At 54.6% G+C, this 21,652-nt stretch overlaps 2 protein-coding genes across 2 annotated transcripts in view; both read right to left on the bottom strand.

Annotated features, from left to right (window-relative positions):
• SHISA7 (shisa family member 7) overlaps nucleotides 1–1,872 on the bottom strand; it is a 10,480-nt gene extending 8,608 nt beyond the window's left edge. The window contains 4 exon segments of the mRNA XM_006903582.1: nucleotides 9–130; nucleotides 315–345; nucleotides 348–492; nucleotides 1,766–1,872. Of these exon segments, the coding sequence (XP_006903644.1) occupies nucleotides 9–130; nucleotides 315–345; nucleotides 348–492; nucleotides 1,766–1,872 (405 nt within the window).
• Nucleotides 1,873–10,227: 8,355 nt separating this feature from the next.
• On the bottom strand, nucleotides 10,228–19,644 carry ISOC2 (isochorismatase domain containing 2). Its single transcript, XM_006901825.1, has 6 exons — nucleotides 19,600–19,644; nucleotides 13,893–14,033; nucleotides 12,586–12,795; nucleotides 12,405–12,475; nucleotides 12,175–12,292; nucleotides 10,228–10,308 (listed from the first exon to the last, which is right to left on the bottom strand). Exons 2-6 carry the CDS (start codon nucleotides 14,028–14,030, stop codon nucleotides 10,228–10,230), a joined length of 618 nt encoding a protein of 205 aa, XP_006901887.1. The 5' UTR covers nucleotides 14,031–14,033; nucleotides 19,600–19,644.
• Between the last annotated feature and the right edge of the window lie 2,008 nt (nucleotides 19,645–21,652).

Genomic DNA, 21,652 nt, shown 5'->3' with positions numbered 1-21,652 from the left:
GGGCGGGCCGGGGGTTCGGCGGGGGCCGCCAGGCTGCGCGCGGAACGACCGAGGAGGCTGGACGGTGGGGCGAGGTGGGCGCAGGGCAGGCGGAGAGATGGAGAGGAATGCACAGGTGGCGGCAGGGACCCTATGTTGAGAGCCCCAGGGGGCGAGGCGTGGATGGGGAACCCAGACACCGGGACCACGTGCAGGGAGGACAGACAGACCAACTGAGTGACGGGTGAGGAGCAGGGTGGGCGCCGGCGGCAAGCAGTGAGCACGCGCGCATGGAGAGAGAGGAAAAGTGCACAGTGGGGGGGGGGACGCGGGGCGATTGATCGGTGGGCGGGGCCGCAGATGGCGAGGGCGGGGCCGTGCAGGGGAGGTTTGGGGCGCAGAGAGGAACAGACAGATGTGGGTGGGTGAGCCCAGAGGATTGGGGGGATGAGGAAGGAGAGAGAAAGGAGGGGGTTGGAGAAGGGAAGAGAGACAGAGATTAAATTTGAGGGTCTGAGAAAGCCAGTATACCTCAAGCGCTGCTTAGACGTTATAATAGATGCATTACATGCTCCCACTGCCGTCAGGACCTTTAAACACCAGATGGAATGAAAATACCCTATAGGGTTGATAAGCGTTCGCTCGAATTTTGTAACAAGTCTTCAAAAACACTTTTGAGTTTGCTAGAGCAGGGTGTCTCAGGCTCCCCACGTGGATGTTTGGAGGGTGGGGGCCTGTCCTTTGCCTCACGAGGGGCTGAGGGGCGCCCCTGGGTGCTCGCTGCCTGCCTGTTGTCAGCAGCCTTCCCCTCCCAGTGACAATCAGGCCTGTCTCCAGACACTCCACATTTCCCCTCCAGAGCAGAGCCGACTCTGGTGCAGAGCCACGGAGCTCATCTGGCGCCATCGAGTCAATTCCGACCCACAGCGACCCTGGGGAAACTGACGACCTCATCATTTGCGTCTCAGACAAGCTACTGGGCGCAAACCGGCCACCTTTTCCTTAGCAGCTGAATTCCTTAACCTCTGTGCCACCAGGGCTCCTCCTGCCATCGAGTCCTCAATGTGCCCAGCGTGTTTCCCCTGGAAGGCCTGACACCAGAGGCCTCGAGCTGCCTGCCCTCTCTCACGCACGGCACCACACTCCCCCCACACTCACAGGTTGCAGGTCCAGCCTGAGCACCCCTGGCCACGGCTGAACCTTCTAGCTCAGCCACAGGGCGCAGCGAGAAGGCCACAGCGAGAACGCGCCAGACCGACACAGCTGTTCTTACGACGGCACAGGCTGGCCTCTCGGAGCTGTGGAGTCAGAACCGAGCACGCGCTGACCCTTCAGAGGCTTCTGAGATGATAAGTTGCTAAGGAGGAGACTGGCCACCTTTCTCCCTCGGAGCTGTTTGTGAATTTGAGCCAGCAGAGAGGTTCAGCGTTTGTGTTAAACCATCTCGCCTTCCTTTACTTTGCGGACTCTCTACTTTTCCAAGCAAGGTGCCCAATAAAGACTCATTGCTTGGATGAATGGTGGACCAAATGTGAGATGTACACCCTCTTGTTGCCACACACACACACACACACACACACACACACACACACACACACAGATGATACAGAAGTTTCGAGAGATCCCATCTCTTACCCAAGCCCCACAAAAGCCAGGCACAAACTGCTGGAGGGTTGGGCTTTGAACTCAGGCTTCCGGCTGAGCTCCAAGGCTGCCTTTATCACACACTGGGAATTATGCGCGCGCGCGCGCACATGCACAGAGCCAGAGTGACACATGTACTAACGCAGTCCCTTCATTCACAGAGAGCTGCCCCGTCTGGTCGCCCAGGTTGCACAGTGCACAAGGAGGTCTGGCTGGGGGCTGATATCCAGCTTGGCTCCGCCTCCCCATGGCGGGCTCCACAGGGGCGGCATGCGCCTGGAAGCAGGGGTGCCCTTTTCAGATGCACACAGGGGTGCCATCTGTGAGCCTAACTACAGATGTGGTGGGGGAGCGACGTCGGGCTGGGGGGTGCCGCCTGGACTAGCAGATCGGCTGCTCACGTGGCACTCCATGCCAGGTCTACTCTGCGTGTGCCACGGGGGGCCCGTGGTCTCCTGCACTCGTACAGGAGAATGGGAAGTATGGGTCAGGGATAGTAGAGTGTGGGACGGAGCACTTGGGCAAACCCAAATACTGCACACACACAGACACGCGCGCACACACACAAGCACACACAGAGACACACACAAGCACACATACAGAGACACACACACATGGACACAGACGTGCACACACAGACACAGACACAAGCACACACAGAGACACAGACACACACAGCTATGGACTGAATCGTGTGCCCTATAAATGTATGTCAGGGACCTCGTGGTGGTTGCTTAGTGGTAACGAGTTGTCCTGTCAACCCTTGCAGGGTTTTTTTCCCCTCCCCAAATGAATAGAATTTTATTACAAGAATCAGACGCGTTTTGAAATCAGATGCACAGGACTTGACCGGCCTCATGTCTGTAGCCTGAAGGCTCCTAGCCTTCACTCATCAGCCTGCCGGACTGTTCCTTTTTCGGAGACATAGATACCATCTACAAATTTCCAGCTAGCCTTGTTTCTAACTGTTGAAGCCTGCTGAATCAAAGCAGTGGAATTGGATACAAGCTCAATGTCATTTCCTTCAAGAACTAACTCATCTTTCTGGGCTTGAGATACTGAACAAGCAACCCCTGGTCTCATTCGAACTCTCTGAATGTATTTTTTTTACCCAAGAAGTTTCGAATTTCAACCAGAGATGAGTTCCTTTAAACCTCAACGTTGATGGAGCCATGAGCACACACAGACCTCATCGTGTAACGAAAGCCCTGTGTAACCCCCTTGATCGCGTTCGGTCCGTGGCTACAGACGGTGCGATTGGGAGCCAGGTCCTTCCTGTTACCCCACCATTTGTCAAGACGAAGCCTCTTCTTTTCCTTTGAGGAGACTGAGCTCTACATTGATGTGATTTGAGTCCCTCCCTGAGGTTCCCCGCGGGCCTTTCACGATCACTGTGTGGCCCTTCAGAGCAATGACATTCTCTGGAATGTCAACAGTCTGGTTGCTGAGAAGAGTCTTCATTCTCGCTGTTAATGTGGCAAGACCAGCCTTTGCAGTCTGAAGGCATGTGGTTCAAATCCACCAGCTGCTCCATCAGAGGAAGGTGGACAGTCTCCTCCCATGAGATCTACTGTCTCTGAAAGCCTGCTGGACGGTCAGTCAGTGGTGAGGAGTTCCAGCTTGATGGGCTGAGGTAGCATGAAGGTGTGTGGAAAGCCCACCTCTGGACTGGAAAGACCTTGAAAGATAGGAGCAGTTACCGTGAGGTCATGTTGTTGTTGTTGTTATGTGCCCTCGAGTCGCTTGCGACTCATAGCGACCCTGTGTACAACAGCCCTAAACTATCCTGTGCCAATCACACTGTCTCTGACACTCCCATGCCGATTACCCCAGTCACTGAATCAATTCACCTCATAGAGGGCCTTCCCCTTCTGCGCTGTCCCTCCACCCTGCCAAGCATGATGTCCCTCTCCAAGGACCGGTCTCTCCTTGCAACATGTCCATAGTATGTTAGATGGAACCTTAGATTCCTTGCCTACAGGGAGCCATCCCGTTTGACCCTTTCCAGGATGAATTTGTTTTCCTAGCAGTCCATGGTACCCTCAATACTCTTCTCCAGCACCATAGCTCAAAGGCATCAATTCTCCTTCTATTCTCCTTAGTCATTGTCCAACTCTCTGATGCATAACAAGTGATAGCAAAGACCATGGCCTGTATCAGATGCACCTTAGTCTCCAAAGAGACACCATTGCCCTTCAGTACTTTGGAGAGGTCCCTAATAGCAGACTTTCCCATCGCAATACGTCTTCTAATTTCCTAAATACTGGTGCCGAGAGTGTTGACCGTGGAGCCGAGCAAACTGAAGCTGTGAACAATCTCAATCTCTTCACCATCCATCCTGATGCTGCCAATTGGCCTAATGGTGAGAATCTTTGTCTTCTTGACATTGAGCCTCAATCCATATTGGAGGCTGCAGCCCTTGACCCTCTGCAGCAAGCGCTTCAGGTTCTCCTCAGTTTCAGCAAGCAGGGTTGTATCATTTGCATATCTCCGTGAGGTCATACAGGACTTAAACCCAAACGAACAAAGATGGTTGCCAGCGACCCCCTAGAGCTTTGTCAACTGCCCTATAAGGATTTCTAGACTGGAATCTTTATACAGAGTGACCCCTGGGGTTTCATTTGTAATATGTTGGCTGCTAACCAGAAGTCAGTGGTTCAAATCCACCAGATGCTCGAAGGGAGAATATGGGGAGCCAAATTTCGTACTAAATATTTGTAATAAACAGAACGCTATTTCAGGTTGCGAGGGAGGCTGGTACCAGCTGGAATTCACCCTGAAGCAGTAAGGCAATCCTTAAATGTTTACGGGGTGAACACTAAGGCAATCCTTAAGCCTTTACAGGATTCTTGTATTGTATTTGCTAATCCCTCCCTCCTGAGTCAAGCATAAGGTTTTCAATAGAAAGAGCTCAGCTTCATTTGCACTGAATTCTCTTTGTGATCTGCTCCCTGTCAGTTCTCAATAAAGGCACAGGGAAGCTGGAATCCGTTCTTCAGTTCGCTTCAGTTGCTCGAGAACTGTTTGCCTCCTGCTTCACCTCTGTTTGCTCCTGTATTCTTGGTGTTCTGTCTCGTTATTAATATGTATATTAATACTTCACCCTCGGTCTGCAACAGGAGAAAGCTGAGTAGTCTCGTTGCGTGAAGACGTCCAGCCTCGGAAAGCTGACAGAAGGTCCTTGGACATCTGAATGGCCCCATAGCAGTCAGGAATCTTTGCAGAAATGGATGGTTACAGCTTTCTCCACACAGTGACTCATAGGTTTGAACTGTCGACTTTCTGCTTAGTAAGTGAGCATCTAACCATTGTCTCACCAGGGGTCCTCAGACTGGAGTCCCACTGCTGTCACATCCACCCCGGCCCGGGGCGACCCTGCAGCAGGTGTCTGAAACTGTCCATCTCTCTCCCGTGGAGCAGCTGGTGGATTTGAACCGCTGACCTTGGTGTTAGCAGCTGGAAATGTTGCTCACTTCACCACCAGAACATCTCACAGTAGAGTCGCCATTATCTCGCCTCATGATGTCAAGTCGGAATAATTTACAGCGTGGTTTGGAGGCTGGGAATTTTTTGGGAGGAAGACTCTGTACATCTTTCTCTGGAAGAGCTGCTGGGAGACTTGAACCACAGAGGTGAGGCCTTTGGGTCAGCAGCGTAGCGCCTTACAGCCTGGGCCACCAGAATCCCTCATCCTGAAGGGTGTGTACACTCTACTAAGTTATCTGACCCTCCAGCAGGTTTTCAGAGGCAGATAATCACACAGGAGATTGCCCCTCATGATCCCAGGAAGCAGCAGGTGACTTTGAACTGTGCCCCTTTGGGTTGGCAGTACGACTCCTTACTGCTAAGCCAATAGAACTCCGTCATCCTGGAGCAGGGGCTCCTCGATCCTCAACCAGGTTGGACTCGGTGACTGCAGCAATGGGCTCGGAAGCATCAGAGATGGCGAGAACGGCACAGGGTGGCCTGGGTTCAGATCTGCTCTTCACAGGTTGCTATGAGTCATACCTGAATTGGCGCCTACCAACAACAGCCCTCCTATAGGATTGCTATCCTGGTGACAGATAAGGAGACACAGTGGACAGTGGCCATGCGGAGGCGGAGGCAGAGATCACAGTGAGGCAGCTCTGAGCCGCGGAGGGTCAAGAACCGCTGACCACCATGTGAAGCTGGGCGGAGCGTGGGATGGCTTCTCCTACATCGTCCTCAGCTGCCCAGCACAGCTGACACCCTCAGGCTGGGCCTCTGGTGACCAGACAGAAGGAGCTCTGACAGTGCAGTGGTCAAAACTCTCGGTTGCTGGCTGAAGAAGGTTGGAGGTTCAAACCCACCCACAGTCCCTCAGGAGAAGGGTGGAGCCAGCTCCTGCCAGATAGGTGCCCAGCCTCGAGGGCAGTGTTCACCCACGGACAAAGCGCAGAAGGCAGGAACAGGGAGGAGAGAAGGAAGAACGGAGCTGAGAATCACAGGGATCAAGGGGGAAGAGTGCAGCAAGATTGTGGACACTGTGATTAATGTCCTGAAACCAACCACATGAGTGGTTGCATGGAGAACCATCTGGTTTTGTAAACTTTTGGTCAAATCATAACTTTTAAAAAAATATTTACTGCTTTAGAAATTGTGCGGGGACGTTCTGCCCTGGCTTTCAGAATCACTATCAGCTGGAATCAACTTTAAGGCATTGAGTGTAGGGTTTTGTGGGGTTTAGGGGTATCCAGAGCCTGCTGTGGTATTTCCAGTCACCTTCTAGGCACACAAAAGTTGGACCACAAAAAAGGAAGACAGAAGAAGCAGCGACACACCTGAAGGGCAGCCTTGGCCAAGAATATGGATGAAACCGTGTACTGCTGGGAGACTGGACAAGTCAGTCACAGAAGAAATAGAGCCAGAAGATTCCTTACACTCTAGAAAGGCCCAACTTCATTCACTCATTTTGGGCACATCGTCAGAAAAGGCCAGTCACTGGGAGGAATGCTGCTGTGTCGGGGATGGTGGCGGGCCAGCAAAACTGAGAACCCCTACCAGGACGTGGAGTGGCTGGGAGCTGCAAGCAGGGGCGCGCCCATGGCGCAGATGCCGGCTGTACTTCTGTTGTACAAGAGGTTGCCATGGATTAGAGCGATTAGATGGGAGCTAACTCGCTCCGAACGACAACAACACCCTCCAGGGCTGTGAGAGAATACATTTCTGTGTCTTCAACCACCCACCCACTGGGAACTTCGCTTCCACAGCCCCAGGAAAAGGATGGCTGCTGCAGAGAGCTGGAGCGCTGAGCGCAGAAGATCGCAGGGGACGGGAGGGTGGGAGGGTGGGTCAGGAGCAGGGCAGGGCTGGTCGTGGTGGGTGGGGTCGCAGCCAGCTGCTGTGGGCACACATCGCAGGAAACGGATGCACACACACTCACACGCAGCTCCACTGGGCACAGAAATGAGTGCTCTTTTTTTTTCTCTTTTTCTTCCATATTTCCACAAACAGCATGGAAGTCCCAGACACTGTCACAGCCTCTGCCCATCCCCAGTTCAAGAACACCCTGCGGGACTCATCGGACCGGTGACACGTGGACACACAATCCCACCACGTGACACACGGGCCCACAACATACGTGTTTGCGCGCCCCCCCCCCCCCAACAGTGCGCAGCGGAATCTGGGAGCAGACATGTGATACCCCCACCCCCAGAACAGCCCCATCCCCACCCCCTCACACACAGGAGCTGAGCGCGCTCCTCCTCCACAGTTAGGGGGAACAGGGACCAGAACTCAACCTCCCTGCTCCCCAAACCCACATGCCCATCAGCACAAGGCCATATAGGTCTGTTTTTTTCCAGCCTAGGACCTACAAGACAGAACCAGGGGACAGAGGTCAGAGTGCCCACTGCCGATGTCCTTAGTCCCCAATATTCTGCAGGTCCGCCCCCAGCACACAGCAGGGTGCCCACACTCCTGCCCTCTGCACATCCTCCCTTGGGGCAGCCAGTGGCGAGCTGGAAGCAGGAGGGTTTGGGCCAAGTGGGGCCAGGAGAGCTGACCTCCAGGCCTTCCTGGAATGGTCAAGGGAGAAGGAGGGGCGGGACGGAGCTCAGGAGACAGGCTCCAGGGAGAGAGGGCCTTCTGGAATGGGGCAGAGGTTCAGAAACCGGCGGTGATACAGGGGAGGGAAGGAGGTCAAAGATGGGGACAGACTCCAGAGAGACGGGGCAGGGGACAGAGACCAGAGAGAGGGGACAGGGGACAGAGGCTAGAGAGAGGGGACAGGGGAAAGAGACCAGAGAGGGCACAGGGGACAGAGCGAGGGGACAGGAGACAGAGGCCAGGGTGAGGAGACAGAGGCCAGGGTGAGGGGACAGAAGCCAGGAGATAGAGGACAAAGGCCAGGGAGAGGAGGCAAGGGACAGAGACCAGAGAGAGGAGACAGAGGCCAGGGAGAAGGGGTAACAGAGAGATGCAGAAGCAGAGGGTAGTACAGAGACCTAGAGAGAGTGGGACAGGCCTGGAAAGAGACCAACCCCCTTTTACATTTAAGAGCTGGGACTGGCGAGTGGCCTAGGCACAGCGGTCCCAGGGGGAGCTGAGGGGCTGGACAGGACGCCAGGGGTGGAAGTAGAGGGTGGGGTCTTCCACCAGCCCTTTAGGTGCAGAGTGAGCAGGGGCGAGAGAGGGCGGATCTGGACGCAGGAGGAGGCTGTGGGGAGGAACACGGGATGCGGGGAGAGGAAGGGTCGAGTGGAGGGAAGGGAGGCCCAGGTGTGGGCACGGGGGGGGGGCAGGTGAGGGTCAGGAGGCTGAGGGGAGCTACAGAGACTGTCCCGCTGACCCACCAGGAAGCCTGTAGCCTGAGTCCGCGCCCCCAGCCCCCTAGCCGGTCGTCTGTAACTCGTGCCTCTGTCTCTGGGTGGGTCTGCGTCTCTGCATAGCGGGGTGTCTCAGGCTCCCCTCCTCCTCAGGTGCCCCCTCCCTGGGTCTTCTCCTGGACCCACCGCCCACCCATACATGTCCGCTTCAGGAATTCTGCCCTGTCTTAGCCTCTTCCTCTGGTCTCCGTCCTGGTTTTCTGGGAGCCTGCACCCCCTGCGTGTATGTATCAGATCTCTGAGTCCCCCCATTATACATGAGTCTCCCCCACCTGCTTTCACATTCCTCCTCCCCACCTCGCGATTCTTTGCGGGGCTGCTCCAGGGTCTCCCGGAGAGTTCTGATCTGCGTCTCCCCTCTTCCTCCCCCGGAACCCCAGACCCTCTCCCGGGGTCCCCCAACTCTCGCTCAGGCCCGGGTTGGTGAAGGGGGGGCGCTGCGGCGAGAGCTGCGTGTTCCCAGCACAAAATAGATTCCTGTTGCCATGACGACGCGAGCCCGGCCTCCCAGACGCGAAGCTTCAGTCTGCGGGGTGAGGAGGGGGGACACCTGGATCCCGGAAGGCGGGGGCCGCGGGGGGCGCCGACGCCCAGTGCCAAGGCCCCCGGAGGGCGGGGGAGGCTGGGACTCCTGGGCTCCTGGGGAGGGGGTGTCCCCGGGGATCGATCCCCTGGGAAGGTTCTGGGATTCGAGGGCAGGAGTTGGGGTGCGGATTCTCTAGCGAGGGTCAGACCAGCTGGGATCTCTGGTATTGAGGGGGTCCCTGGGGGCCTCTGTAGTTTGCTTTCTTAAGTCCCCAAGGTTGGGGGCGCACAAGGACTGAGATTCACGCGGACAGGAACTAGGGACCCTCTAGCCTGCCAATTCCCAGATCTCCAGAGGGGCTGTGGAATTCGGGGAGCCCCGGCTTGAGGCCCCCTGACTGCAGCATCTCCAGGCGTGATCGGACCACTGCACAAGAGCGTCTGTCTTTCCCTCCACCCCTCCACCCCGGCATCCACACGCCCATGCCTTCCTCCTCCCCGTGCCTCAGTTTCCCCCTCTGCGCGGAGGTGCGCTCGTGCTCACCTCGCTCTCCGGAAGCGGGACCCTCGGGGTGGCGGCGGCGGCGGCGTGGGGGGGCCCCCGGGGGAGGTAGAGCGAGCGCGTGTCTGCGAGCCGCCGGGCTGGCCGTGCGCGCGCCGGTGGATGGGGGGCGGCCCGCAGCGTGGCGGGGGACCCCGGCCCGCAGCTCCGCCCGTGCAGATGCGCCGGCTCCGGGCAGATGTGGCCGCGACCAACCCTCCCTTTGCCTCGCGCGCGCGCCGGCTCCGAGCAGCGAAGAGGCACCACCCCCTCCCCACCTGCTGGGGACCCCTCTTCCCTGCAGCCCCCCACTCGCCCCCGGGACACCCCCCAAAAAACACACCCCAGGAATGGTTCAGTCCACAGCCACATGAATGTTTATTCTGTGAGTGCGGGTCCCCCGCAGCCGGTGACATTCCCTCCCCCTCCCCTTCCCGCCCCAATGAAGCGACCCAGGGCCCGGCTCCGCCTCCGGCTCCGCTCAACCAACCCTCTTTCATCTTCCAGGACCCTCATTTGCATTTCCGGGAGCCAGCAGCCAATGGGGAAGCGTAGCCCCTCCTCCCCTCCCGAGGGGGCGGTCCTCCCGGTGGACTGCACCACTCCTGGGATCCAGGGCTGGGGGGAGGGGGTGCTTTGGGGAAGTCTCTTGACAGGAGAGGGGTCTCTGCTTCAGGCAGGGCCTGGGGGTCATCTGAACAGGGGGTTCTGGCCTTGGAAGAGGCCCAGTAGCCCACTGTCGGGGACAGGCTCCTTGATAATCTTCTGGATCTGCAGGGGCAAAGAGTAGAGGATGTGGTGTCAGCAGAGTCCCTGAGCCCACCTCGGCCACCTCCAGTGATTTCTAGGTCCTTGGGAGATGGGCTCTTCCCCTGGGTCCTCGGCAGCAAATTCAACACTCCTTCCCCTCAAAACTTCATGGATGATTGTATGGTCACCAACCACACCTGCCTGCTTTCTCTCCCCGTCACTGGCCAACACCTAGTTCTCTTCACTGCCTTGATCTCTCTCTCTCTCTCTCTCTCTTTTTTCTCCCCCCTAGTGGTTTCTTATTAATTTGAATGAAAATTTACAGAGACTTTGGATTTCCACTCATTCATTGTTGCACTTTTCTCCCTGCCCACCCCTCTCCACCCCAGTTTGCCCTTCTCTTTGAAAAGTAGAACTCTCTCATTGTTATACAACCCCTCTCCCGAAGGCCACCCCACTGTGCAGCCTTCCTTCTGTACTACTGTCATGACAAGGATACCTAATCACATATCTCTTTTAAACTGTTTTCTCCCTCATCTGTTTCAATGCAGTATGCATACTTTATCCCATCTTTCTCAGTCTCCCCCCAACCCCGATGTCAGTCCTGTTTTACAACAGTGGCACCATGCAGTATTTGTCCTTTTGTGACTGAGATATTTCCCTCAGCATAATGTCCTCCAGGGTCACCCATTTTGTATATTTCATGAGTTTCTTGTTTTTTTCAAGGCAGTGTAGTATTCCATTGTGTGGATACATCAGAGCTCTCTATCCATTCGTTTGTTGATGAGTGCCTTGACCTCTCTTGAGGCACAGCTTGGCTGGCCTTGGGTTTCGAATGTGCAGACCCCTTCCCTTTAAAAGCAACCTCATTTCTCAGACCCCTTCTCTGAGCCTTCCACTCCCAATCTCCAGCCTTGACCTTAACCCCAGGCTCTGACAACTCAAGGCCTTCTTTGCCCTAGTCAAGTGGGTATCTCAGGCTCCCCCAGTCCTTCTTCTGTGTCACCTGTAGCAACCACGCCAGCTGTCCTGGTGAAGTGGGTTAAGTGTTGAGTTGATACACATCTGTGTGTGGTCGAATACTGTTGTACTAGCCCTCCAACGCTAACCAGAGGTCAGAGCCCCACGCCATCTTGACCACCTCCCCACGGAGCCTGTGTTACAGCCACTGTGTCCGTCTCTCTCCCTGAGGGCCTGCCTGCCTTTTCCAAGGTGCATGCATTTTTTCCAAAGGACTCGCCCCCTCCTGACAATGAGTTGGGTCTTTTAGCCCGAAGTACGTGAGAAGCTTCATCACCTTTGCCTTTAAGGAGCATACTGGTTGACCTTCTTCTAAGACAGTGTTGTTGTTGTTGGGTGTCCTCCAGTCTATTACAACTCAGAGCGACCCTGTGATCAGTTGATCTGAACCCTGTCCGATGCTGCTAGGGCACACTGAACTGAAAGGAGGGAGGGGCGGAGGCCTGAAGGCTCAGGGTCTTATGCTGAGGCCGAGGCTGGAGGGTGTGAAACGGCTGGGTGTGGTGGGTGTGTGGGGGTATGTGTGTCCTCTTCACCCCTGGCTGCTCCAGGTAGGTGTAAGGGTGGAGACTGGATCTGACGGGGAGGAAAGGACCTTGAGGTGAGAGGGCTCAGGGCTGGGCTGCTGGCCAGCTCCTCTTTACCCTTGCATGGCTCCATTTCTTCCCTCCCCACTTCACTCCTCAATCATCTCCTCCAGGTGGCCTCCAGGACCTCCCCATCTCACTGTCCCTCCTGGTGATGGACCTTTCTCATAACTGGGCTCGATGGCCCCTAGAGGCGGCTGTCCACCACGGGGTGGGGGGGCTGCAGGCCGAGCTGCATCAGGTGCAGGGATCGTGGGGAGGGGAGCAGAGAGATCATTACCTCCTTGAAGTGGGGGTGCGCGGCATCCCCCACAAGCTGCAGAATAAGCCCCTCGCTGGTGGAAAGGAAGGCGCCGCTCTGACGCATCCGAGACAGCGCTACCAGTCGGTCCACCTGGCTGGGAGGGGGCGTGGGAGAGAGGTGTCAGCTGCAGGGTGACCACCCAGTTCCCCCCCCACCGTGGGGCCGTGGCTACCCCTGGGTGGCCCCACCCCGCGAGGGGCGCTCACCTGCGGGAGGAGCAGGCGTCCACCACCACGTGGACCTGCAGGCCGCGGTCCAGGAGGTCCAGGGCGGTGTTCTGAGGGGACAGGGGAGGACAGGTGAGAGCCACTCGTGGGCCAGGAACGGGGAAGGCCAGCTGGCCTGGGCCCCAGTGGGTCCCCCGTGGGTCGGGGTCCCGGGTCTCACCAGGATGCAGGCCTGTGCCTCGATCCCACACAGCAGCACGGAGCGCAGGTGCGGCCGGGCGTCCAGCTCCTGGCTCAGGGCAGGCACCATGCTGAAGCAGGTCTTGGGCAGCGGCCGCAGCTCCTCGGCCCCCAGCTCGGGCACCGTGGGGCCCAGGCGTTTCGGGTTCTGCTCGGTCAGCATCGCAGGCACCTCCAGCAGCCGGGCCACCTGCGGGGAGGGGACAGGGATGGGTCAGAGCTGGAGCTGATGGTGGAGGTGGTGAGGGTGAGGGGTTGGGGGTCGCGACTCCTGGGTCTGAGGGAGGAGGAGGGGCAGGGGATCCGGACGCCTGGGTCTAAGGGAGAAAGACTGGGGGGTCAGGCCTCTTGGGTCTGAAAGAGGAGTCTTGGGGATAGGACTCCCCTGTCTGAGGGAGGAGGGTCTACCCAAGTTTCCTGAGTCTAAGGCCTGGGTTCTCGGGTCTGAAGGCGGAGCTCCCAGGTTTGAGGGCGGAGCTCCTGGTATGAGGGTGGAGCTCCAGGTCTAAGGGCAGGGCTCCAGGCTTGGGGGCGGGGCTCGTGGCCATGTGGGCGGAGCTCTGGGTCTGAAGGTGGGGCTCCCGGGTTTGAGGGCAGAGCTCCAGGTTCTGGGGTGGGGCTCCCAGGTCTGAGGGCAACCCTCCAGGCTTGGAGGTGGGGCTCGTGGCTATGTGGGCGGGGCTCCTGGGTCTGAGCACTGAGCTCCTGGTTTGAGGGCAGAGCTCCCTGTATGGGGGCGGAGCTCCCAGGTTTGAGGGTGGAGCTCCTGGGTCTGAGGAGGGGCTCCAGGGTCTGGGATGGGGCTCTAGGTCTAAGGGTGGAGCTTCTGGGCCTGGGATAGGGCTCCTGGGTCTGAGGGCGGGGCTTCATGTCTGAGGGCGGAGCTCAAGGTACTAGCACTGAGCTCCCATTTTGAGGGAGGAGCTCCCTGTCTGGGGGTGGGGCTCCCAGTCTGGGTACAGAGCTCCATGTTGGGGGCGGGGTTCCTATCAGGGGCGGGGCTCCTATCAGGAGAGGGGTTTCCTTTCAAGGGTGGGGCTCCCTGTCTGGGGGCGGAGCTCCCTGTCTAAGGGCGGAGCTCCCTATCTGGGGGTGGAACTCCCTGTCTGGGGGTGGGGCTCCCTGTCAATGGGCGGAGCTCCCTGTCAATGGGCGGGGCTCCCTGTCTAGGGGCGGAGCTCCCTATCTAAGGGCGGAGCACCCTGCTGAGGGGCGGAACTCCCTGTCTGAGGGTGGGGCTCCCTGTCTGGGGGCGGGGCTCCCTGTCGGGGCGGAGGCTCTGTGCACCTTGAGCATGCGTGCAGCCACGGAGACAATCTCTGGGAAGAAGACGATGTTGTGGCGGAATTTCTCCTGCATGTCGCACAGGAACAGGATGGATGAAGCTGGGGAGATGCGGCCCAGGCCGGACCTGACAGCTGCCATGACCTGGAGGAGAAGAGCAGTGTTGGGGAGTCGTCTGGTGGCCTGTCAATCCCGCAGGACAGGGGCGCACCCTGCCCCTTCTTGGGGGCCTATATCCTCCTGCAACCCAGGGCAAGGGTATGACCGGCCCTGGACATACAGCCCATCACCCATAAACCAGGGCCACAGTGACCTTGGGCAGAGCAAAACAGCCACCTCCACCCCAGGGTCACTAAGGCTGTAATCTTCGCCTCAGCTATCTTCCCCGGACTGGCTGCTGGTTTCGAACAGCTGACCTTTAGGCTCACAGCCAAGTGCCTTTGGGGTTAGGATAAAGACAAACAGCTGGGGTCCTGGGCTTGTCGCTGCCTGTCCCCATGTACTCAGCATAGGGGCCTTTCACAGCTGCACAAGTGGGGGTCCTGCGGCTGTAGGGGCTGGGGGTCCCCATTGGCTCTGACCCTGCTTACTGCAGAAAGGCACGCTGTCCAGTCCTGGGCCAGCCTTAGAGGCTCTGACCTCTCTCCAATCCGACTTTCTCCTACTTAGTCCCTAAACCTCAGTTTACCCAGTGCTCAGCCCTCTGACGCCCCCCCCCCAACCAGTTCTTAGAAGCACAGTCCAGAGAAGCCACACAACGGGGTCCTGCTAGGGTACTGCTAACTACCAGGTCGCCAGGCCAAAGCTACGAGGTGCTCACTCATGATATTTTCTGGACAATGAACGGTGACAGAAGAATTGGTGCCTTTGTGTGTGGTCTTGGAGAACACTGCAGACCCCATGGACTGCCAAAAACAACAAACAAATCTGATGGGCAGGAAAATTGTAACCAGAGGACCCCTTCAAGGCAAGGATGGTGAAATTTCATCTCTCTGACTCTGGGTAGATTTTCAGGAGGAACGAGTCCTTAGAGGGACAGGATGCTGGGGAAGGTGGAGGCGGTGAAAGAGGAAGATCCTCCTAGAAAAACCGTAACAGCCACCCAAGCAGATATATGCACACCCATGTTCACTGAGGCTTTGTTCACAATAGCGAAGAGCTGGAAACAACCTAAATGCCCATCAGCAAACGAACGGATAGAGAAGCTGTGGTATATTCACACAATGGAATAATATGCAGCATTGGAAAACAAGAAACTCATGCAATATTATTAAAAACGGGTGACCCTGAAGGCCTTTATGCTGAGTGAAATATCTCAGTCATGAAAGGACAGATATTGCATGGTGCCACTGATGTAACACAGGACTGACATCAGGGTTGAGGGAAGCTGAGAAAGAGAGGATAAATAATGTATACTGCATTGAAGCAGATGAGGGAGAGAACTGTTTAAAAGGCATCTATGATTAGGTATTATTGTCATGACAGGAGTCCAGAATGAAGGCTGCACAGTGGAGTGGACTTGGGGGGAGGGATTGTATAACAATGAAAGAATTTTTCTTTTAATTTTCAAAGAGTAGAGTGAACTGGGGGTAAGGGGGGCAGGGAGAAAAATGCAACAATGAATGAACGGAAATCCAAAGTCTCTGTAAATGTTCATTAAAATGAATTTAAAAAAAATAAAGGAAGGTCCTCCACGGGATAGATGGACACAACGATGACCACGTGGGTGTGAGCACGGTGCAGGGTAAGTTTGAGGGCTGCTGTTCAGAGGGTCGCTCTGGACCGTAGTTGGCTCGATGGCACCTAACGACAGCAGCTGCTCGATAGGAGAGAATGGAGACAGCTGGCTTCCCTAAAGATTTACAGCCTTAGAGAGGACACGAACAACTACCCACATGGATGACTCTAGAACAACTTATGCAGTGTGGCGTGACTCACACACAAAAAAGACACCTGGCCTCTCCTGGTAACGTGCTCAAAGTGTGTGAGGTGGAGTTTCACCAGCCTGACCCCAAGAAGCACCTTGGTGAGGTTGCTGTTGAGGACCAGCGAGTTGGAGCCGACCCACAGCTGACTGTCCAGTGGGTTTTCAGAGGCCTTAAATTGTGTGGGAGGAGATTGTCCATCCTTCTTCCATGGAGCACCTACCGGATTCGAACCGCTTGCCTTCAGGTTGGTAGCGCAGCTTCTTACTGCTAGGTTACCAGACTTCCCCCTTTATTTTATTTTTTGTGTGAGTGCATAATTGTTGTTGTTGTTGTTAAGTGTCATGGAGTCACAGGAGACTCATAGCCAGCCTATGAAGGAGAGTCCTCGACGCTTGGGTGTCTTTCATCCTCTCTCCAGGTTCATAGGGTTTCCGGAGGCAAGCTATTATGGAAGTGGATGCCACTCCTCCTTCCACGCTTGTTTTAATCGTGGAGCTCCACCCCACTCTCTGTCCTCATTGGGTAGCCAACCATTAATGCATTTGACACATCCGTGTCACAGTGTTCAGCCTCACAGCAACCACAAGTGACCACGGGGAAGGCAACTTGTACACCAGGGCTATATGAACTAGAGGAATGTCTGAACAAAAACAATGAAAGACTGCCCGAGGGCCCTTTTGGGCTTGAAGCCGCTGCTGCCTTCAACCCAAGGCCAAGCGTGGCTTCCCTGGCTCCTGGAGGCAGAGTTGCCTTTCTCCAGAGACAGCCACAATACAACACGACTCCCAAGTACACAGCACCATGCTCTCTGGCCAAAGGATCACAGCCACCCTGGGTGGAGCAAACCTGGGCGATTATGGCTGTCTCCTCCCTCCTCTTCTCCTTTTGGGCTTGAAGCCGCTGTGCATGATTAGACATAGTAATTAGTTAATTCTATCCATCAACGGCAACTGATATTACAAAACAAAAATATCTATGAATGATTGAATGAAAACCCAACATGACCTGCAAACCTTCACTCAAATGTAAAAAAAAAAAAAAATTAAAAAAAAATAAATATGCCAAGCCTTCCAGCCTTGGGAACCCCAAGGTGCAGCTGCAGACTGTCCATAATGGTCACTCAGTCAGTGTCCACTTGATGGCAGTTTCTGCATTTGCTTCCTTGGGTCAAAGAGCCCTGGTCACCAGCTGGGGCCCACGAGCAGCTCTGCAGGAGAAAAGGGGACATTTCTCTTCTGTAATGACCCATGGCCTTAGACGCCTGGATGAACTGCACTCTGCCCTCCAGAGCAGCTGGACCTAAGGGTCATGGGTGATCACTCCCTGTCGTTGAGAAGGTTCCTGTCTTCATTTTGCAACCTCCTTGGAAAATGGCTGTGTAAATGTTGGTAATTCAAAGAAGAAAGAAGGGAACCCTGGTGATGCAGTGAGCAGAGTGTTGAGCTGCTAGCCCAAGTGGGCTGTGTTTCTCTGGGGGTTCAAATTCACCAGCTGCTCTGTAAGAGAACGGTAGGCCACAATGGTTTACAGCCTAAGAAACCTGATGGAGAGTGAGAGACAGTTGGAATCAAATCAACAGCAATGAATAAGGGTGGACACTGCAATCCCAGAGGTACGTGGTTTGAATCCATCAGATACTCTGCTAGAGAAGGAGGGGTAATCTCATCCTGTACTAGTCAGATCCAATTTGATGGTACACACCAAAAATTTAAAAAATTAAAGCAATGAGTAAGGAGGGGAAAAAGAACCTCCTTAAAGTGTTAAGAGCAAGGGAGTCAGCTTAAAGACTAAGGTGAACCTGACACAAGCCATAGTTGGGTTTTTGGTTTTTTGTTTTTTTTTTAATTGCTTCAGATGGCTGTGGAAATTGGACAATGAATCAGGAAAGACCAAAGGAGAGCTGAGGCCTTTGGATTGTGGTGTTGCCAAAGAGTGTTGCATATGCATCATGGACTGCCAAAACAACACATTTATCTTAGCAGCAGAAGTGCAGCGAGGGTGGACCCAGCCCCAGACAAGGATGGTTAAACTGCATCTCACATGCGTTGGGCATGTTGTCAGGGATGGCCAGTCTTTGGCGAGGGACATCTTGCTGGGGAAAGTGGAGGTTCAGAGGAAGACCCTCAAGATGTTTGACACAGTGACCACCACAATGGGCTCCCTTACAGATATATCACGGTCCAACTCCAGCAAGCAATCTTTGGAGGAAGATGTCTTCAGAGTGTTTGTTCTTGGCAGGGGGTGCGGTGGAATGCCACAAGAGGGTTTAAGAGGAGTAATTAGGGTTCCTAGATTTGAATACTGTTAACAGTGGGGTGGTTTTTTTTTTTTTTGCCAAACTTCATCTATCTACAGTGCAGTGTGATTGATGTATTTTCTTGTGTAAGTATTTTGTTTCTTTGAGTTGTACAGACTCGTAGCTGACCCTCCAGCAAGTTTCCAAGGCTGAACATTGCACAGGAGACTGTCCGTCTTTCCCCATAAAGCCACTGCTGGATTCAAACCTCCAGAAAGGCCCAGCTTTGGGGTTACAGCACAGCCCCCTACTGCCCACCCCACCAGAGCTTCCTATGGAAACATTCCATAAACAATTTTGTTTTTTTCTCCTGGAGACTAGGTTGTTTGTTTTGGTTTTTTGTTTGTTTGGGGTGTTGTTTTTTTAAATTTTTTTGTATGTGTACCATCATATTGGATCTGACTGGTACAGGAGGAGATTGTCCCTCCTTCTCCAGGAGAGGATATGGTGAATTTGAACTGTGCACCTCTGGGATTGCAGTGCAGCTTCTTGCCACGAGGCCACCAGAGCTTGCAGGGACTAGGTTTTGTTTGCTGTTTTTTTGCAAACTGTTGATGAGGTTGAGTTAATGTGGCGGTTTGGGTTATCTTGTCTTAAAGTTATTTTTATTTGAGGTGAGCTCTGGTGGTCTAGTGGCAAGAAGCTGCACTGCTAATCTCAGCGGTGCACGATTCGAATCCACCAGATGCTTTGCTGAAGAAGGAGGGACAATCTCCTCCTGTACCAGTCAGATCTGCTTTGACGGCACACATACAAAATAATAATAAAAATTATTTTTATTTGAGTGAACGTTTACCAACAATTTCAGTTTTCACTTCCATAACTTTTTTAAAAAAAACAAACAAACAAACTATAAAATGAGATGAATGAGATGGAGTCTAGGGGGTAAGAAGCCCTAAGACCTCTGGGTGGTGGGGATAGAAGGGCCAAGACAGATATTGGGGAAGGGGAGGGGGGAAGACCCCCTAAGTGCCTTGAGGCTCACGGGAGGGACCCCAGGTGGGGAGTTCTGGTGGTGCTGTGGTTAAGACAGTCTGCTGCTAATGAAAAGGTCTGTGTCTAGAACCCATGAGCTGCTCCGCTGGAGAAAGGGGAGTGAGTGACACACTCCCCCTGGGGACAGAGTTGGGGCGTCTTAGGACCATCTGGGGGGACAGGACTGTTCACTCCTCCACCTGGTACTGGGGACCCAGCCCTGGTGCGCGGATCTCGTGACCCTGCGCAACTTCCACTCTGAACTTCAGCTTCCTTCTCGGAGAAATGGGGGTCCAGGTGTCCCCACGCCGCAGGGCTGATAGACTAGAGGGACGGTGGGTGCGATCGGGGGCGCGATCGAGCCCCCCTGCAGGCGGATACCGGAGGGGCCAGGCTGGGTCTGCCCACCCCACTCCCCCACCCTGCCTGTGATCGTAGTCCGGCCGGCCGTGCCTCAGTTTCCCCATCTGCATAGTGGGAACCGAGGGCGATCCTGATCGGAAGGACTCACCCAGAAGGTGCCGGCTACGAGCCCGGGGCCACCTCTTTCCGCAGGTGAGGCCTGGAGACTGGTGACACTCACCTGTCCACTCTAGTCTTCGGGACGTTTCAGGTCAGAAGGTTCCAGTGATCCGGCACTGTTTCGTGCTGACCTTCTGCACCCACTCTGGAGACCCGCCCTCTCAGGGAGAGCGGACCAATCAGGGCTCGTCGGGCTCTGCCCCCGCTGGCCAATCCGCACACGCCGCTGTTCCGCCCTCTAGGTGGAGCCACGCTTGAGGGTTGTCAGCCTTAAGAACACGATTGGTTCGCTGTGGCGCTGCGGAGGCGGGGAGAAAGCACTTTTGACCAATGGGAAGGGACAATTGGTGTGAGTGGCGGGTGTCAAAGCAGGGCTTTTGGGGGGCGGTGCTCAGAGAGCTGATTGAAGCGAGAATGGAGGGGGAAGTCCCATTGCACAGAAGGGGAATGTTTTTCCATCTCGTTGAAGAATGGGATTGGTTCAATTGGTAGTATTGCCATTTTCACAGTATTGAGTTTTCCTATACATGAGCAAGGAATTTTCCAGGTCTCTTTTTGTTTCTTGTACTAATGTTTTGTAATTTTCTTTGAATTGATCCTTTGTAATTCTGGTTAGATTTACTCCCAAGTATTTAATCTTGTGATTAGCTATTGTGTTTTTCTTAGCTCCGGCTCTGTATTCTCTTTGTCACTGTAGAGAATTCCAAGTGATTTTTGTATGTTACTCTTGTATCCTGCTGCTTTGCTTGTTGAACTGATCAACTATGTCCAATGGTTTTCTTGCTGAGTCTTTAGGGTTTTCTAAGGATACTATCATCTCATCTGCATAGAGAAGTAATTTTACCTCCTCTATGGGTGACCCTGGAGGACATTATGTTGAGTGAAATATCTAAGTCACAAAAGAAAAAATACTGCATAGTCCCACTGTTGTAAAACAAGACTGACATCGGGGTTAGGGGGAGACAGACAGAGGGGATAAATAATGTTTACTGCATTGACACAGATGAGGGAGAAAACTGTTTAAAAGGGTTATGTGATTAGGTATAATTGTCACGACAGGAGTCCAGAACGAAGGCTGCATAGTGGAGTGGACCTGGGGGGAGTGATTGTAAAACAACGAAAAAATTTTTCTTTTACTTTTCAAAGAAAAGTGTGTACTGGGGGTGGGAGGGGTGGGCAGGGAGAAAAGTGCAACAATGAATGAATGGAAATCCAAAGTCTCTGTAAATTTTCGTTAAAATTAATAATTTGATACTTAAAAAAATAAAAGAAGAGGAATGCTGGGACCAAGGAGAAGCAGCCTGTGCCCTGGCCCTTCTGCACAGAGTCAGCGACTTACAAAGAGACCCAAAATTTCCACCAGAGCGTGGTGGGCCCCTTTAAGTGCCTGTTGAGCCCCAAAAAAGGGAAGAAGGGACGTGTCCTGTCTCATTTTCCCCACTTTTGCAGCCTCTTCCTCCTGGGTGGTTTACGGACCTGAAGTGGTGTGTGCACTGAGCGGGTTGGACCCTGGTGGCACAGTGGGTAAGCGCTGGGCTGCTTACCGAAAGGTGAGCGGTTTAAAACCCACTCAGAGGCTCCGTGGAAGCAAGACCTGGTGATCTGCTCACATGAGGACGACAGCCGAGAGGCCCTGTGCTTGCACCCAGGCCTGCAAAGGCAGTTCTGCTCACTGCATCTTGGCCCCGCTGGCTTCCTCGTGTTATTTCCTCCACCGTCCTCTCTCAGGACATCTGTGCATGAAGTCCCCTCCTCTACCTGGGACCCCAGAGCTCATATCACCAGCTCTTCTTGTCTTTCCTTGAAACATAATTTTCATGCCTGTACTTGTTCATTGCTGTTGCGTCTGAAACCGACCCAGAGCTGAACTTGCAGAGGGTTTTCAGAGACGGTGCATTGCAAGCGAGATCTCCCAGCCTCCTCCGCAGAGCAGAGGGTGAACTCGAACCGTCTCCTTTGGGGTTGGCAGTGCACCTTCTGACCACTAGTAGGCTACTGTTGTTAGATAGCAACTTGAGTCGGACTCATAGCGACCCTATGAA

Source organism: Elephantulus edwardii, unplaced genomic scaffold, assembly GCF_000299155.1.
Source record: "Elephantulus edwardii isolate Elephantulus edwardi_28Jun2011 unplaced genomic scaffold, EleEdw1.0 scaffold00348, whole genome shotgun sequence".
In the NCBI taxonomy this organism is placed as follows: Eukaryota; Metazoa; Chordata; class Mammalia; order Macroscelidea; family Macroscelididae; genus Elephantulus; species Elephantulus edwardii.
The sequence above is the reverse complement of the archived record's forward strand: the minus strand, read 5'-3'. Positions and strand labels throughout refer to the sequence as shown.

Coding starts and splice junctions, on each gene's coding strand:
- ISOC2 (XM_006901825.1), bottom strand. CDS start 14,030: ATGGCAGCTGTCAGGTCCGGCCTGGGCCGCATCTCCCCAGCTTCATCC. Junction 12,293..12,404: donor GACGCCTGCTCCTCCCGCAG/GTGAGCGCCCCT, acceptor GCCCCCTCCCAG/CCAGGTGGACCGACTGGTAG. Junction 10,309..12,174: donor CGCACCCCCACTTCAAGGAG/GTAATGATCTCT, acceptor TTGCCCCTGCAG/ATCCAGAAGATTATCAAGGA.